General features: G+C 43.1%; 1 protein-coding gene across 3 annotated transcripts in view; it reads right to left on the bottom strand.

The window, feature by feature from the left end:
* TMEM184B (transmembrane protein 184B) overlaps nt 1-19,648 on the bottom strand; it is a 66,518-nt gene that overhangs the window by 19,209 nt on the left and 27,661 nt on the right. For all 3 annotated transcript variants that reach the window (XM_040406968.1, XM_040406967.1, XM_040406969.1), the window contains exons 3-5: nt 17,770-18,003; nt 11,974-12,139; nt 9,505-9,595 (exon numbers count right to left, since the gene is read on the bottom strand). In XM_040406968.1, coding sequence (XP_040262902.1) covers nt 9,505-9,595; nt 11,974-12,139; nt 17,770-18,003 — 491 coding nt within the window. The remainder of the gene's footprint in view (nt 1-9,504; nt 9,596-11,973; nt 12,140-17,769; nt 18,004-19,648) is intronic.

Here is a 19,648-nt window from a genome sequence, read left to right as displayed (position 1 = left end):
TCATGATCTGTACAGCGGCGTCCAGGGATCTCACTGCACTTACTATTACCCCTGGGCGCCGCTCCGTTCTCCTGCTATGCCCTCCGGTATGTTCGGTCACTTGGTTATAGTAGGAGGAGACTGCCCTTGTTCTCCTGGGCGTCTCCTTCTCCTAGGCTGTAGCGCTGGCCAATCGCAGAAGGAGACGCCCAGGAGAACAAGGGCAGTCTCCTCCTACTATAACCAAGTGACCGAACATACCGGAGGGCATAGCAGGAGAACAGAGCGGCGCTCAGGGATAATAGTAAGTGCAGTGAGATCCCTGGACGCCGCTGTACAGATCATGAGACTTGGTTCACAATTTTTTGCCAGATGAAAGGTCCTCTTTAACGCTCCAGTGGCTGCACCCGGCTGCTGGTGTGCTGGGCCTATTTTCAAGCAGGGGCAAATACCCAGGCGCCAGGACAAAATTCCTGGACGCCATGGCGACCTGGGATTTGTCGAGCCCTGCCTTAGAGACATTAACATTTGAAGATTACTTCAAGGTCTTTCAGCCCTGGCACCAAGTTTCATAGCTCGCATGGCAGTACATGATAGCTATGGAAACAGTGTAGCACAGAGAGCCATGGCATTTCTCTAACATGGAAACAGCATAGTTTGTGGTGCTCCGCTGTTTCCGTAGCTCCCATGCACTGCAATGTGAGCTATGAACATAGTGCAGTACTAGGCTGCTCTGCTTTTTCCCATCCACCTCGTGGTCTGGACTTCATTTCATCCCGTCCATGAGATGAGACAACCCCTATAAAAGGAGTTTTCTGGGATTACTTATTTTTAACAGATGTGCTCATGCAGTTACTTACCTCATGTACACCTTCCTCATTTTATTTTTTATTTTTTCCAATTTAAACTTTTCTGACCAGTTTTCAGTATGTAAACCCATCACTCTGGATTGTTTCCATCCTTTATGTAGCACTTCCTGTATCCAACCAAGCCCATGATGCACTTCTCCTTTCTCTGCCACAGATCTGGCACCGCCCCTAACAAAGCCCAGCTAGTGTATAGCTCCTCCCACCCAGCTAGTTACATAGACACTCCCCTGTCACTGCTTTGACACGCCCATGGACATAAAATTACAGGAAATAGAAAATAAAAAGAGCTGCATGGACACGGTCATGTGACCACAGTCCAGAACAGAAGATAGGAGCCATGAAAGTGAAAGAAATAAAAATTACAGCTACCTTCATAAATGAATATTTTAAAGGATGTTAATGCAAACTAGAAAAAAAACAAAAAACTTTTAAGGCCTCCATACGGATTCAACTATTGTCAGCTGAACCCACCGATAAGGTAAAGTGTACGGGGAGTTCCTGATATAAGATAAACATCTGGCACAATGAATTTCAATGCCTGATCCTCTTGTTCTCCCAGGAGATAAGCAGCTGTCAGAGGCGCCTCTCCCCACTGATAACATATACATGTGCTCAGCCCAGCCGAATTGGGGGAGATGGCTGTCCGCTGAATATCTGGATGACATCAGCACCAAAACCACATAAAAAAAATGCACATAAATCCATGGTTTTGGTGGGGTTTTTTTTTTATAAGGTCTTTGTTTTGTTAAAATTTACAATTCCAGTGAGGCCTATTGGGAAAACCACTTTATCTAAGGTGCGGAATCGCGCAAAAAATTAACATCCTGCAGATTTTAATATCTGCATGGTAAGTCAAAAGATATGCAAAGTGTACATGAGATTTGTCAAATCCCATTCACTTTGCTGGTACTGTATTACGCTGCGTACAGCACCGTGTGCAGGTACCCTAATTCTACCAAATGCTACTCTACGACTTCTAAACGTCTAAAAGTACCTGACAGACTCCCAATGACACTATAATGCTTAGTAAATATATTGGAAATAGCTCACTAGTCCCACAACCATAAGAGGTGCACAATCTGATGAATTCACCCTTCAAATTGTATAACTGTCAATGTAGGATTGGCACACTCAAAACATGCGGAGCCCCACGGAGTTGAAACAATTTATTATAACTACGTTTGATCAAATATGATAAAATACAATAAAATACATAAAATAAATTAAACAATGGTAGTAGTTTTGTAATATTCGAATCAACTTATTGCAGACAAAGTATCCTGGATGTTCTCAATAGTGGATGGGTCTGCAATGACACACAATAAATGCTTAACTGCAGATCCTAACAACAGGGTGTTGTCTTGCAAATAAAACGCACTCTAGGTCACTACAGTCCATATGTATACAAGTCACAAAATATTCAGAAGGACTGTTTGAATTCCGGTTATATTCATATGCAAGAAAAACGCACTGAGAGACTCTACATGCAGAAAAGCGCATACAGTGATTTCCTATGCAGGCACTATATTCTTATCTCTGTATATCTACAGTTTCTGCAATCCATGCATTCCAAGGTTGTTATAGGAGTTTTTCATAAGAATTTTCTGCATGCATTTATATTTGTATAATGCTGCCAGCATTCCCCATTAAAGATACCGCTATACCTGTCTGTACATAGATACGTCATCCTGTCAGGGCGATTATTCTGTGTTGTAGGGTGAGCAATGTACAGTTCAGACCAGGTTTCTCATGTCATTTGCTCAAATGGATACCTTATTGGATTTTTAGGACATCACCCATCACGGATATACTAGACCTTACAGACTTCACAAGAGTTATATAGAGATTATATAATATTTCAGTGAATATATTGGATGTAGACTATTGGGGGAGGCTTTCTCAGCAATGTTAGCTGTCGATCCTATACACAGATAGTCTTCCTATAAATACCAAAAATATATTGCTTCCATGATTTTGGCATAACTTATTTAGATTTATTTTATAAAGACATATTTGATATGCTCTGTGTACAACAATGCATCTAAAATGGAAATCGAAGCAATTTTGCTGCAGTGTCATACAGGTTATTGTGTGTACTGCTAATATGTACTTAACCTAACTTGTGGGCGGTGGGCGGTGCGGCAGGCGGGATCGCGATCCCCCGCCCGCCTCCCCCTTGAATAATCGTTGGTGTTCAGTGGGTATACCAGGGTGCCAGCACATTGCTGGCACCCTGGTATAAACGGCTGACATTGATGATGCGATGTCAGCCGTTTAACCCTTTCCATACAGCGGTCCGTACGGACCGCTGTATGGAAAAAGTTAACAGTAAGAGGGAGCTCCCTCCCTCTCCCATCGGGGGGCTGCTGTGCCTTTGCAGCCCCCCGATGGAGAGGGAGAGAGCTCCCAGACAGCCCCCCCGACAGATCCCCTCCTTACCCTTCCCCGTCTGCGAAGTTCTGAGCAGTAGGGGAAGGTTCCCATGGCAACAGGACGCCTCTCAGGCATCCTGCTGTCCATGGTGCTGAACAGATCTGTGCTAAAGGCAGAGATCTGTTCAGACAAAGTGTAAGTAAAGTACAGTACAATATATATTGTACTGTACTGTATTACACAGACATCAGACCCACTGGAGCTTCGAGAACCAAGTGGGTCTGGGTCAAAAAAAAAGTGAAAAAAAGTAAAGATCAAAAAACACATTTATCACTGATTAAAAATGAAAAAAATAAAATTCCCTACACATGTTTGGTATCGCCGCGTCCGTAACGACCTGATCTATAAAACGGTCATGTTACTTTCCCCGCACGGTGAACGCCATAAAAATAAAAAAATAAAAACTATTAGGAAATTGAAATTTTGCCCACCTTACTTCCCAAAAAAGGTAATAAAAGTGATCAAAAAAGTCGCATGTACGCCAAAATAGTACCAATCAAACCGTCATATCATCCCGCAAAAATCATACCCTACCCAAGATAATCGCCCAAAAACTGAAAAAACTATGGCTCTTAGACTATGGAAACACTAAAACATGATTTTTTTTGTTTCAAAAATGAAGTCATTGTGTAAAACTTAAATAAAAAATAAAAAAAGTATACATATTAGGTATTGCCGCGTCTGTATCGACCGGCATTATAAAAATATCACATGACCTAACCCCTCAGGTGATCACCGTAAAAAAATATAAATAAAAACTGTGTATAAAAAGCAATTTTTTGTCATCTTACGTCACAAAAAGTGTAATAGCAAGTGATCAAAAAGTCATATGCACCCCAAAATAGTGCCACTCACAGTCAGCTCATCTCGCAAAAAATGAGACCCTATTTAAGATAATCGCCCAAAAACTGAAAAAACTATGGCTCTTAGACTATGGAGACACTAAAACATTTTTTTTGTTTTAAAAATGAAATCATTGTGTAAAACTTACATAAATAAAAAAAAATTGTATACATATTAGGTATCGCCGCATCCGTGACAACCTGCTCTATAAAATTACCACATGATCTAACCTGTCAGATGAATGTTGTAAATAACAAAAAATCTATTTCTTGTTACCTTGCCGCACAAAAAAGTGTGATATAGAGCAACCAAAAATCATATGTACCCTAAACTAGTACCAACAAAACTGCCAACCTATCCCGTAGTTTCTAAAATGGGGTCACTTTTTTGGAGTTTCTACTCTAGGGGTGCATCAGGAGGGCTTCAAATGGGACATGGTGTCAAAAAACCAGTCCAGCAAAATCTGGCTTCCAAAAACCATTCAGCACACCTTTCCTTCTACGCCCTACTGTGTGCCCGTACAGTAGTTTACGGCCACATATGGGGTGTTTCTGTAAACGGCAGAGTCAGGGCAATAAAGATACAGTCTTGTTTGGCTGTTAACCCTTGCTTTGTTAGTGGAAAAAATGGGTTAAAATGGAACATTAGGCAAAAAAAAGAAATTCTCAAATTTCATCCCCATTTGCCAATAACTCTTGTGCAACACCTAAAGGGTTAACGAAGTTTGTAAAATCAGTTTTGAATACCTTGAGGGGTGTAGTTTATAGAATGGGGTCATTTTTGGGCGGTTTCTATTATGTAAGCCTCGCAAAGTGACTTCAGACCTGTAGTGGTCCCTATAAATTGGGTTTTTGTAAATTTCTGAAAAATTTCAAGATTTGCTTCTAAACTTCTAAGCCTTGTAACATCCCCAAAAAATAAAATATCATTCCCAAAATGCTACAAACATGAAGTAGACATATGGGGAATGTAAAGTCATCACAATTTTTGGGGGTATTACTATGTATTACAGAAGTAGAGAAACTGAAACTTTGAAATTTGCAAATTTTTCTAAATTTTTGGTAAATATGGTATTTTTTTATGCAAAAAAATTAACTTTTTTGACCCAATTTTAGCAGTGTCATGAAGTACAATATGTGACGAAAAAACAATCTCAGAACGGCCTGGATAAGTCAATGCGTTTTAAAGTTATGAGCACTTAAAGTGACAGTGGTCAGATTTGCAAAAAATGGCCTTAAAGGGTTTCTATCACTTCATCTCCTGCTGAATGCGATCCTCTCCGTGCGCGTCTCTGTTCTGCGCATGCGCAGTGAATGTCTGACCGCTTCCCTGCTCAGACATCTCCACTGCGCCTGCGCCGATGACATCATAGTGCTCCGAGGAACAGGCGCAGTGGAGATGTCTGAGCAGGGAAGCGGTCAGACATTCACTGCGCATGCGCAGAACAGAGACGCGCACGGAGAGGATCGCATTCAGCAGGAGATGGGCGGGCTGGAGGGACGCGCTGGGCGGCGGCAGTTTATGAAGGTAGACGGAGCCTCTAGGTGCTAATGACGCCCCCATAGCACCTAGAGCAGGGGTAGGCAACCTCCGGCACTCCAGCTGTTGTGAAACTACAACTACCAGCATGCATACTTGCTCTGCTCTTCTAAGAACTTACATATAAATGAATGGAGCATGCTGGGAATTGTAGTTTTGCAACAGCTGGAGTGCCGAAGGTTGCTGATCCCTGACCTAGAGGCTCATTAGCATATTAATAAAAGTTGTTATTTTAGCAAAACGGCTGCCCCAAAACCTATCATATTAGGATGGTTTGTTAGAGCAGACACTAGCGGATCGCTAGTGTCTAACACCTAAATATGTGATACCAAGTGATAGAAACCCTTTAACCCCTTAAGGACCGGGCTCATTTTCACCTTAAGGACCAGGCCATTTTTTGGAAATCTGACCAGTGTCACTTTAAGTGCTAATAACTTTAAAACGCTTTGACTTATCCAGGCCATTCTGAGAATGTTTTTTCGTCACATATTGTACTTCATGACACTGGTAAAATGAAGTCAAAAAAATTATTTTTTTTGCACAAAAAAATACCTAATTTACCAAAAATTTGGAAAAATTTGCAAATTTCAAAGTTTCAGTTTCTCTACTTCTGTAATACATAGTAATACCCCAAAAAATTGTGATGACTTTACATTCCCCATATGTCTACTTCATGCTTGAATTGTTTTGGGAATGATATTTTATTTTTTGGGGATGTTACAAGGCTTAGAAGTTTAGAAGCAAATCTTGAAATTTTTCAGAAATTTACAAAAACTCAATTTTTAGGGACCAGTTCAGGTTTGAAGTCACTTTGCGAGGCTTACATAATAGAAACCACCCAAAAATGACCCCATCTAAGAAACTACACCCCTCAAGGTATTCAAAACTGATTTTGCATACATTGTTAACCCTTTAGGTGTTGCACAAGAGTTATTGGCAAATGGGGAGGAAATTTGAGAATTTGATTTTTTTTGTCTAATTTTTCATTTTAACCCATTTTTTCCACTAACAAAGCAAGGGTTAACAGCCAAACAAGACTGTATCTTTATTGCCCTGACTCTGCTGTTTACAGAAACACCCAATATGTGGCCGTAAACTACTGTACGGCCTCACAGCGGGGCGTAGAGTGAAAGGTGCGCCGTTTGGTTTTTGGAAGCCAGATTTTTATGGACTGGTTTATTTACACCATGTCCCATTTGAAGCCCCCTGATGCACCCCTAGAGGAGAAACTCCCTAAAAGTGACCCCATCTAAGAAACTACACCCCTCAAGGTATTCAAAACTGATTTTACATACGTCGTTAACCCTTTAGGTGTTGCACAAGAGTTATTGGCAAATGGAGATGAAATTTGAGAATTTCATTTTTTTGCCTAATTTTCAATTTTAACCCATTTTTTTCACTAACAAAGCAAGGGTTAACAGCCAAACAAAACTGTATCTTTATTGCCCTGACTCTGCTGTTCACAGAAACACCCCATATGTGGCTGTAAACTACTGTACGGCCTCACAGCGGGGCATAGAGTGAAAGGTGCGCCGACTGTTTTTTTGACACCATGTCCCATTTGAAGCCCCCCTGATGCACCCCTAGAGTAGAAACTCCATAAAAGTGACCCCATCTAAGAAACTACACCCCTCAAGGTATTAAAAACTGATTTTACAAACTTTGTTAACCCTTTAGGTGTTGCACAAGATTTAATGGAAAATAGAGACACAATTTCAAAATTTCACATTTTTGGCAGATTTTCCATTTTAATATTTTTTTTCCAGTTACAAAGCAAGGGTTAACAGCCAAACAAAACTCATTATTTATGGCCCTGATTCTGTAGTTTACAGAAACACCCCATATGTGGTCGTAAACTGCTGTACGGGCACACGGCAGGGCGCAGAAGGAAAGGAATGCCATACGGTTTTTGGAAGGCAGGTTTTGCTGGACTGTTTTTTTGACACCATGTCCCATTTGAAGCCCCCCTGATGCACCCCTAGAGTAGAAACTCCATAAAAGTGACCCCATTTTAGAAACTACGGGATAGGGTGGCAGTATTGTTGGTACTAGTTTAGGGTACATATGATTTTTGGTTGCTCTATATTACACTTTTTGTGCGGCAAGGTAACAAGAATTAGCTTTTTTGACACCGTTTTTTTTTTTTTGTTATTTACAACATTCATCTGACAGGTTAGATCATGTGGTAATTTCATAGAGCAGGTTGTCACGGACGCGGCGATACCTAATATGTATTACATTTTTTTAATTTATGTAAGTTTTACCCAATGATTTCATTTTTAAAACAAAAAAAAAGTTTGTGTCTCCATAGTCTAAGAGCCATAGTTTTTTCAGTTTTTGGGTGATTATCTTAAGTAGGGTCTCATTTTTTGCGGGATGAGATGACGGTTTGATTGCTACAATTTTGGCGTACATGCGACTTTTTTGATCACTTTTATTACCTTTTTTTGGGAAGTAAGGTGGGCAAAATTTCAATTTCATCATAGTTTTTTATTTTTTATTTTTATGGCGTTCACCGTTCGGGTAAAGTAACATGACCGTTTTATAGATCAGGTCGTTACGGACGCGGCGATACCAAACATGTGTAGGGAATGTTATTTTTTTAATTTTTAATCAGTGATAAATGTGTTTTTTGATTTTTACTTTTTTTTCACTTTTTTTTTTACCCAGACCCACTTGGTTCTTGAAGATCCAGTGGGTCTGATGTCTGTATAATACAGTACAGTACAATATATATTGTTCTGTACTGTATTTTACTTACACTGAACAGATCTATGCTTTTAGCACAGATCTGTTCAGCACCATGGACAGCAGGACGCCTGAGCAGGCGTCCTGTTGCCATGGGAACCTTCCCCGTCTGCTCAGAACTGCGCAGACGGGGAAGGGCGAGGACGGCGCTGGCGGGGGGCTGTCTGGGAGCTCTCTCCCTCTCCATCGGGGGGCTGCAAAGGCACAGCAGCCCCCCGATCGGAGAGGGAGGGAGCTCCCTCTTACTGTTAACTTTTTCCATACAGCGGTCCGTACGGACCGCTGTATGGAAAGGGTTAAACGGCTGACATTGCATCACCGATGTCAGCCGTTTATACCAGGGTGTCAGCAATGTGCTGGCACCCTGGTATACCCACTCTACACCAACGATTATTCAATGGGAGGCGGGCGGGGGATCGCGATCACGCCTGCCGCACCGCCCGCCTCCCGCACCACCCCCCCTGCACCTCCCACCGGGCTAAAATCATTCAGAGGTGCAGGGGGGGGTGATAAAAATATATTTTCGGCACACTAAAGTTTCTGATCGCCGCGGTCAGGGACCGCTGGGATCAGAAACTGCAGAAATCGCAACAAACCGCAGGTCTGAATTGACCTGCGGTTTGTTGCGATCGCGGACATGGGGGGGTCACGGGACCCCCCCGCGCATTTAGCCGAGGTGCCTGCTCAATGATTTGAGCAGGCACCTTGTTCCGATCACAGCCGGCCGGGCGGCAGTGATCGGAACAACACATGACGTACCGGTACGTCATGTGTCCTTAAGGACTCGGGAAACATGCCGTACCGATACGTCATGTGTCCTTAAGGGGTTAAGGTGAAATAGGGCCTTAAGGGGTTAAAAAAAAAAAAAAAAAAAAAAAAGGAAAAAAATATATACTATACTAAACAAATAATATATTATCAATAAAAGGAAAAGTTTCTTCATTCCGTGTATAAAGGGCATCAGCTGGAGTATACAGGCTAGTGATGTACTTTGCAGGTTCCAGTTTCTAATAGGAATACGACCTATAATTCTTTTTCAGCGCTGGAATAATATGACATTCTTGGAAGGAAAAAAAAAATGCATAATACTCACTCAACAGGTTTCCCCCGAATCTCAGTCATGATATTGCTCTCACCCCCAAGATACTCATAGCAAAGGCTCAGGAAATTGTAGATGACAAATGCTGTAAATAGAAAGGCATCTTCATTCACTAAACCAAGCGCCATACTAAATAGAAATCCACCGAATGAAGAACGTCTCCACCCAAGATGTGTTCATGCATATGCTCAACCATAAATACACAAAGGAAAAATAGGAAACATGCAACCACCATTCATTACATCATAGTGACAATGTCCTGGCCTGGTCATGCTATCTCAACAGATACAGTTGTCAGCCTTCATAAAGCTGTTGTCAGAGTTTATGCTGTATTTTTGATTTTATTTTTTTAAAGCCAAGGACGTTATTAGGATAATACAAAAATAAATAAATAAAAACCCCAACCTCACCGTCCTGAACCCCCCTGTGGGGCCTTGTTTTCCTGACTGCAGCGGCGATGTGTCCGTATACTTCTGCAGCGAATTACCGGCCTCAGCAGTCTCGTGCCGTACATAGCTGACGCCAGTGATGTCATGGCCGCAACAGCGCGGATCACAGAGCAACGCCGATGGAATTGAGTGGGTTGAGGATAGCAAGTATAACTTTTTATTATAATTATTATTATTATTATAATAGTTTTTTTGCCTTTTTATTAAATAAATAAAAAGATTCACTTGGTCAACCCCTTTAATAAAATTAAACTGATATTAGAGGATAACACGTCCATCCAGGGCCTATTTACACAGTACATGTAACATGTTACACTCATGTGGACGAAGACCGCAAGATCAGCAGAACACTAAACACAGAAACTCACTGCCCTCTCCCTTGGCAATAATCTGCTTATCCCAACTGATTGCCACTGAGAAAAATAAAGACGCACAACACAAAGCAAGGACAGCACAAGATTAAGAACAGGGCTCGTGCTGGAGAGGAACAAGACAACGTACGAGGTGGGAAACTACTAAATGAAGAAGACAAGAAATAACTCTGACAACTAGAACGCCATGGTAAAGATGTAAACACATGAAAGGTTTTTTATCTTAGGCTTACTACTTCATGAAATTGCATTTCTACAACTAACAAGAGATGGCCTCTCCAAAGACAACTCAAGTTTATGTTCAAAAATGTAAGAAATAAAAAAAAAAAAAAAAAAAGAAGAAGAGGACCACATATGAATAAATTACCGCTGTGCCTACAGAGCTGTCATGAAGGGGTGGGTGGTCATCACTAAATTTCATGAGTAACAAAACTGGAGGATATAGAGTGAAGATCCATAACTTGGGACCAGTATGTAATAAAGGGGTTGTCCAGGGTAGAAAAAAAAACATGGCCACTTCCTTCCTAAAACAGCACCACGCCTGTCCACTGGTTGTGTGCGGTATTGCAGCTCTGCTCGTTGACTCCAATTGTGCGGAGCTGCTTTACCAGACATGACCCATGGACAGGTGCTGTTTTTGGAGAAAAAAAAAAGTAACCATGTTTTTCTAATCCTGGACAACCCCCTTAAAGGAAACCTGTCACCAGGATTTTGTGCATAGAGCTGGGGACATGGGCTGCTAGATGGCCGCTAGCACATCTGCAATACCCAGTCCCCACAGCTCTCTGCGCTTTTATTGTGTTAAAAAAACGTTTTGATCAATATGCAAATGAACCTGATACGAGTCCTGTGTCCGGAGAGGAGTCCAGCGGAAAGGAGCCCAGCACCGCACCGCGTCCTCCGAATCTCCTCCTTGCTGGCTGACGTCACAGAGCTGGAGCTCCGAAATCTCGCGATGCGCGAGCTAGCGCATGCGCAGTGTCGGCATCATGTTCATTCCCTGTGCTGGCATCAGCACAGGGAACGAACTACGCATGCGCTAGCTCGCGCATCACGAGATTTCGGCGCTCCAGCTCTGTGACGCCAGCAAGGAGGAGATTCGGAGGACGCGGTGCGGTGCTGGGCTCCTTTCCGCTGGACTCATCTCCGGACACAGGACACATATCAGGTTCATTTGCATATTGATCAAAACAGTTTTTTAACACAATAAAAGCACACAGAGCTATGGGGACTGGGTATTGCAGATGTGCTAGCGGCCATCTAGCAACCCATGTCCCCAGCTCTATGCACAAAATCCTGGTGACAGGTTCCCTTTAACTTGCGTGCTAGGCTGCTGCAATTAGCAACCTTGTATTAAATGGTTGCCCAGATGTTCTACATGAGACTGCTCGCAGCTTCTCAAAGTGATAAATGCCAATATTTTACCAGCGGAAACCACAGCAAATCACAAAAATCCATTCTCTAATCATTTGCGATCAAGAAACTACAGGCACATGAAACCGTGTGCTCTCCCCCCTATACAGTATCATTACAATAATCACAGCTTTCTATATTGAGGTTGTGTGATTTTTAGCCAAATGTAAGTGCCACTCATACTGAAATGTTATTGTGTGTTGGTGGTTGGTATTTCTAAAGACACTTACCTTCGTAGCAGTCCCGCACTGTGTCAAAGTACACATAGTACTGGTCATTGGTGAAAAAGAGGAGACTAAGCCAAGAATCAAAGGCGTATATAGGAACAATGAAGAGGATTCGGACAATGTGTCTCTGCTCATTGGGGCAGCTGTAGGAGCGCAGATGCATATAGATCTAAAGAGAGAAAAATCAACAAAAAGGAATATTTATTTTCTATAAGTTACACAAACAGTGCTCAAGACCTGCATATAATAAAGCAGGGTTTATTATAACGTAACGGCAGACTAAATGTATGGTAAATATATATTGTATACCAAACATCTATATTACTGTCAGAAATCCAATATATCTAAATAATTCATAAAACACAAAAATTATTAATAAAAGAAAATGCTGCGCCCAGGCCACGTGACCAATGGTCATGACATCAGGAGCCTAGGGTGCGCAATGAGAAGGCCACAGGGTTTACAAAAGCACCTGGGTTTTCCCAGATGACTGGAGGGTGCTGGACCCCCCACCGATCAGATGCTGATGACCTATACCAGTGAGGGGCAAACTGCGGCTCTCCAGCTGTTGTAAAACTACAAATCCCATCATGCACGGCTGTAGGCAGACTGGGCATACTGGTCCTATACAGAGGATAGGTCATCAGTTACAAAGAGTCGGAAAATCCCTTTAACTATTTGTGATTACTTGTGTAAGATGCTTTCATTAATATGTATATATACACCGATACTTTATATTACGGTATTTCTCCTAGTACTTGTAGAGGGGAGGTTTTTGAGATTTGGATGTATCATGGTCCTTCTCCCATTTGATTACCAAGTGTACTTTTAAAGTAATTTTCTCTTAACTTTTTCTTGTATACACTGTAATAAAGCATTTACTGACCTATTTTTTGAGTGCTCGGTTTTTTTTCACAATCCGCTATCTTGTGAAAAAAACTTTTACTATTAAAAATACACAGTTTTTTTTTTTCTTCCCACAGGAAAGGTTTGTCATAATCCATAACAAGAAATCGGGGAATTTGTAAAAGAAATTTTTGAAACATTTGCAGATTTCTGCAAAATATTATGACTTTACCACTCAAGGTATTTTTCAAAAAGGTGGGGACATCAAATTTACTATCATTTGAAATGATCTAGTCATGAATAAGGACCGAGCTATGAAGGTCTGAAACGTGTAGATGCTTCATGGAGAGTATGGATTTTATTTGCACATTTGTTATTTAATAAGGTAAAATCACTTTTGGATAAACTGGACTTCGCCATTGATATTTTTTCCATTTGAAATTATGGCCCAATTCTGAGGACAGCTCATAGGAGGCATAGATTTGATTTTCTGGCACATTGACTGCCAAAATAAATACATTTATTAAGAGGCCTGCGTCTCTAAATGTTCTGCATCTCACAACAGGTTCCTATATCGGCTAAGTACCTCATATGTTGTATAGTGAATACAGCATTGGTTTATATATTCTATGTTCGCTGCACACTGTCGGGTGAGTATGAAATGCCAGTCTAAGGCCTCTTTCACACTTGCGTTGTCCGGATCCGGCGTGTACTCCACTTGCCGGAATTACACGCCGGATCCGGAAAAACGCAAGTGTACTGAAAGCATTTGAAGACGGAACCGTCTTCCAAATTCGTTCAGTGTTACTATGGCACCCAGGACGCTATTAAAGTCCTGGTTGCCATAGTAGTAGTGGGGAGCGGGGGAGCAGCATACTTACCGTCCGTGCGGCTCCCCGGGCGCTCCAGAGTGACGTCAGAGCGCCCCATGCGCATGGATGACGTGATCCATGCGATCACATGATCCATGCGCTTGGGGCGCCCTGACGTCACTCTGGAGCGCCCGGGGAGCCGCACGGACGGTAAGTATGCTGCTCCCCCGCTCCCCGCTACACTTTACCATGGCTGTCAGGACTTTAGCGTCCCGGCAGCCATGGTAACCACTCTGAAAAAGCTAAATGTCGGCTCCGGCAATGCGCAGAAACGACGTTTAGCTTAAGGCCGGATCCGGATCAATGCCTTTCAATGGGCATTAATTCCGGATCCGGCCTTGCGGCAAGTGTTCCGGATTTTTGGCCGGAGCAAAAAGCGCAGCATGCTGCGGTATTTTCTCCGGCCAAAAAACGTTCCGTTCCGGAACTGAAGACATCCTGATGCATCCTGAACGGATTTCTCTCCATTCAGAATGCATTAGGATAATCCTGATCAGGATTCTTCCGGCATAGAGCCCCGACGACGGAACTCTATGCCGGAAGACAAGAACGCAAGTGTGAAAGAGCCCTAAGTTACTCTCCCCATTATATCTTATGAACCAACTGACTGTTCTCATTACAGCCCGTTCTTCAGGCTTGTGAAGCGATCAAGTGACGCTGACCACATGGATTTTAATCAGAATCTCCTAAACCTAGTTATGGAATACACAATAAGAGGCTTTCATCTTTCTCACGGATGTCCCGTTATCTGAAAGCACAGAAAAATATGCATGTTTTAGTAGATATTCCCCATATAATAACTATTTTCCAGCATCTTTTCTTATAACTGTAAGTTGTGCCATTCCTCCGGTATTACTCCTAGATTATTATTATTTTTTTATTATTATTTTTTTTAATTGCCATAGGGTCATGTCCCTACAGAGTCTGACACTGCCAGCATAGATTGGACAGTGTGAGGGTGCAGTGACCACTCCAAATGGTAACACGCAGGTGGCAATTTATTCACAAATTCTGATTAGGAATAACAGAGGAACGGAACACTACTAAGGGACGAATTTAAAAAGACTGGTGTTTTATACAGCAGTCTTTGTAAAAGGACAACCGGAATATAATGTGCCAAATTTATTAAGAACCCAAGGCCTCTTAATAAATTTGGCGCATCTATGGAGCTGGTGTAGATCTGAAGTATCATTTACGACGATTTCTAGAGTAAAGTACGATAAGTCTGGGGGTCATGGCTGGTCCTGCCCCTCCTGCTAAGCCCCTTTTCTTGCCACCCTTGAAAAACGGCAAGAAGCTCAAAATGCCACAAGGTATGGCACAAAACTGGCACGAACCATCATTTGTACATTCTTTACACCATAAGGTGACATTAAGACTCCATTCACACATGCGCAAATGGGTCTGCATCCGTTCTGCAATTTTGCGGAACGGGTGCGGACCCATTCATTTTCTATGGGGATGGAATGGATGCGGACAGCACACAGTGTGCTCTCAGCATCCGCATTTGCGGAGCGCGGCCCCGATCTTCAGGTCGCCAGCTCCGCAAAAGATAGATCATGTCCTATTCTTGTCTGCAGCTTGCGGACAAGAATAGGCATTTCTATAGGGGTGCCGGGCGGGTGTGTTGCGGATCCGCAATTTGCGGGTCCGCAACACACCACGGACGTGTGAATGGAGCCTAATGCATTAATAAATCTGCCCCACAGTTCTTAGAAAGGAGGCAGTAAATATGTTATATTATGGGGAATACAAGTATTTAGTAAACCGGACATGACTAGAGAGTCGACAGGTCTGACGTACATATTTCACGAAATTCTTGTATTTTACATAAAATAATTCTGGAGCACCGCCTCTTAGAACTCTGTATTGTACCGTTCCTCTGTCAGTCACAATGAGGGGCATTTACTAAAAGTGTTTACGCCACTATGCTTTAATAAAAATAAAAAAGCACACATTGTGTCACACTCCATATTTGAAACTTTTTGAGCTTCTCTTAATAAATTAGGCATCTCACTCCAGCACACAGGGATATTCCTCAATATGTTGAAATATTGAAATAAGAGTTAGGCGTTAAAAGGGTTAAAAACCAACTTATTTTGGAAACTAAATAATAAAATCCACACAAACTGGGTGTGTAGCTTAAAGGGGTTCTCCGGGAATTAAGAAAGTAAAAATACTTAAAGGGGTTCTGCAGTTTGTTTTAACTGATGATCTATCCTCTGGATAGATCATCAGTATCTGATCGGCGGGGGTCCGACACCCGGGACCCCCGCCGATCCGCTGTTTGAGAAGGCAGCGGCGCTCCAGCAGAGCCACGGCCTTCTCACGGTTTACCGCAGGCCCAGTGACGTCACGACTAGTATCACTGGCCTGGGCGGGGCTAAGCTCAGTTCACTTGAATGGAGCTTAGCTCCGCCCAGGCCAGTTGATACTAGTCGTGATGTCACTGGGCCTGCGGTAAACCGTGAGAAGGCCGTGGCGCTGCTAGATCGCTGCTGCCTTCTCAAACAGCTGATCAGCGGGGGTCCCGAGTTTTGGACCCCCGCCGATCAGAGGATAGATCATCAGTTTAAACAAACTGCAGAACCCCTTTAAATATTACTTTATAATAAATATATTCCCAAATACCTTTCATTAGTTAGAGTGGCTATTTTTAATTCCTGGAGAAACCCTTTAATATTTTTTTTCCTATTCCTGAAGATTTTTTTTGTGTCAGCAACCTGAAGTTGTGCAGCATACTAGATCGTAGCAGGCGACAAGAGCTATCCAGTTATATCTCCAGGTGGTTACATCTCCTCTTGCAGAGATATAGTCAGCAAAAGAAGGGTTAAGGCACGTCACCACCACACCTGTCTGCTGTTGCTTGGCGCTTATTATGTTGCTACGGAGGCAGCAGTGTCAGATGATACAAAGAAGCACCTGTCTAAAGAGCAAGTGGAAATAAAGGTGTTTACAGGGATGGAAAATCCAGACGAGATAATCATGTACCGAGAGATGCCACACAAATAAGTCCGCAAACAGATGCGTATACTTAAAAAGCAGAAAAGGATCTCTATGTAATTTTACTGCGTCATTATGGACAATATATCCTCAGGATAGGTCAACCATATCTGATCTGTGGGGATTCGCCCGCTGATCAGCTCTTTGTAGAGGCTGGGGTGCTGTGTCGAACATTGCAGCCTCTCCCTACGCCAGTGACGTCACATTCATCGGTCACATGGCCTATGGGCAGCTCAGCTCCATAGAAGTGAAAGAGCAATGCCAAGCACAGCCGCTATACAACAAAAAAAAAAACCTCGTCCAAGAACTGTGGCCCTTTCCACAGGCAGGGGTGGAACCCACTGATCTGACGCTGATGACCCATCCCGAGGAATGAATATCGATACTGTACTCCTGAAAAAGCTCTTTAGGGTACATGCACACGGCCAGGATTCATGTGCGGAGAATCTGCACTGAAATCCGCCGGTGTTCGCAGGCAAATCTGTGCGGTCAATCCGCATCAATTGGTGCGGATTTGGTGCAGATTTTCTGCATGCGGATTTTACTAAGTGAATGAAGAAAATCCGGTCAGGAAAAATAAAATAAATTGACATGCTGCGGATTTTAAAATCCGCACGGAAAAAAATCTGCATCGTGTGCATGACCTACATGATCGTGTGCATTTAGCCTTAGGGTCCATTCACACGTCAGTATTTTTCACACTTCCGGAATTGTGGTCACTTGAATGGGGTCCGCAATCCGACTGTCTGCGCCGCAAAAAATTTGTGCATGCACTACTTTTTTGAGGTGCAGAGGCTTAGATTAGTGCCTCTGTTCCGCACCCCATCTCCCGGATTGTGGACTCATTCAAGAGAATGGGTCCGGATCCGTGACACGGCCGGTGCCCGTGTATTGCAGACTCGTTGTTAGCAGGCAGCAATACGGCCACGGCCGGGCAACATGTGTGCTCTATCAATTAAAAAACAACCTCCTGACACGTTCCCCTAGAACTGCTGGCATTATATATATATATATATATTACACATACACACACACACATATATACACACACACGTATGCACATACACACAAAACTTACCTGATGGCAGGTGATCAGTAATGCAGTCCAGACAAAGAACCCCGAGATGGCCTGAGCTGTGGTGGTCATGAGGAACATGGGCTGCTCCAAGGTGAAAGGCTCTTCCTCCGGCATCCTGGAAAGATTGGGACTTACAGAGGTTTCTGTGCCAGGAATTGTAGCAGCCGGCAAACCTGTGATCATGCCTGTCCCCCCCTGAGAGAGATCACCTAAGCTGGACATTGTCATAATGCCCTGTAGGGAGAAAAAAAAAGGGTAGTAAGTAGAACATAAAAAGTACTTGAGTCATGCGTCTCCGATCCATAAATCAAAGGCCACTGGATACATGTTGCTCACAGACTAATAGGAGCTGTCGTGGCAGACAAGTGGTTAATCAATATGCCGGTTGGTGAGCTCATACTGCAGGAAGGGCAAACACTGGGTCCCAGGCACATACAGTGGGTAACATTTTTCAGTATTTGCTCAGTGACTAGAAGACGCAGATGAAATAAAAACAAACACCCACGTTAATCCTGTTGGTCATACAAAGACATATAATATACGCATCAGGAGAATGGATACCTCGGATGTGGCAGTGTCTGACGGCACAGTTACACCAGGACCTCCCTGGTACAATCAATATCATCAACAATCATTTACGGAAGTTAGGAGTGGTTTTTATGTCACAATTCAAAATGATCGATAAAATGAAGGTAATGGACACCTCCAAACAATGATGCAGACAGTAGATACATCTACACCAACTACTAGGAGAACTGCAATACTGCGTTTAGCACATTCCAGCAAGAATTTCTCAGAAGGCAACACGGTGAACGTCCAGCTGCACTTTGTGCTAAATCGTGTCTGTCACCTCCAAAATCAGTTTCAAAGTAGGCATTACAATGTAGGACAGGTGCTCCAAAACAGAACCATATCTTGAAAATCCAGTCCTCTAAATCTGAGAAATGCTTCTTTTTATTTTTTTTTATGCAGGTTTTAGTGCACTGTGGGCCAGCCTCAGGATAGACCTGTAATACCTGATCAGCGTGGGCCTAACACTTAGGGCGGCTGCTTGCTTCACCCCAAAAAGCTGGACAATAGGCCATGCTCCAATACCGCTAAGCCACGCCCATCATTGGCAGCAAAAAAAAAAAGGCCTTGAAGACCTGAAGGTGTGCTGAGCAGCACTGAGCGCTTCTCTCACCCTCAGTCCGCCAGCTCTAGTGACTGACTGGGGAGGGAAGCCTCAGTCAGTCCGTTTGTGGCTGCAGCTCACACTCAGACAGTGCAATACTGCCGTCTGAGCGTGGAGCCACTGAAAAGGAGGACACCCTTGCATCCATCCTGCACCAGATGGAGAACAGGGAGCTAGGAAACTGGACTGTCCGGCCACCCTACCAACAACCCGCATCGTGGCCAATCAGCTGTACTAGCGTTAGCGCCAGAACTAGACAGCTCTGTCTAGTGCACGGATCTGGTTACTGCAGCACTGCTCCCACTGAAGTGAACAGGCTCCATCCACTACACCAGTGGTGCCCAACCATTTCTCGTCTGAGGGCCGCACTAGACATGGTATAAATTTTGCGGGCCAGAACCAGGTAGCTTTACCAGAAAGAAATGCAAACACTGAGGGGGCACGTGTGGGCATTAGCCAAGTGAAGGAGGAACGTGTGGGCATTACCCCAAGTTAAGGGGGCACGTAATTCAGGTTTTGTTTTTGCCGAAAGTGAGGAAAAAAATTCTCCTAGCAGATAAAGGGGTAAACCTAGACTTCCTAGCCAAGTGCATGCTAAAAGAGCCTGTTTTTGGCTTGTGCATTGAATGCAAGTCCTAAACGCAGTGTGAACATATCCCTGACTCCAGTCGTTTGCAGGCTGTAATATGAAATCAACATCAGGTA

The sequence above is a fragment of the Bufo bufo genome, chromosome 9, assembly GCF_905171765.1.
Source record: "Bufo bufo chromosome 9, aBufBuf1.1, whole genome shotgun sequence".
Classification (NCBI taxonomy): domain Eukaryota; kingdom Metazoa; phylum Chordata; class Amphibia; order Anura; family Bufonidae; genus Bufo; species Bufo bufo.
Note: the sequence above shows the minus strand (reverse complement) of the source record. Positions and strands in the feature narration are given on the sequence as shown.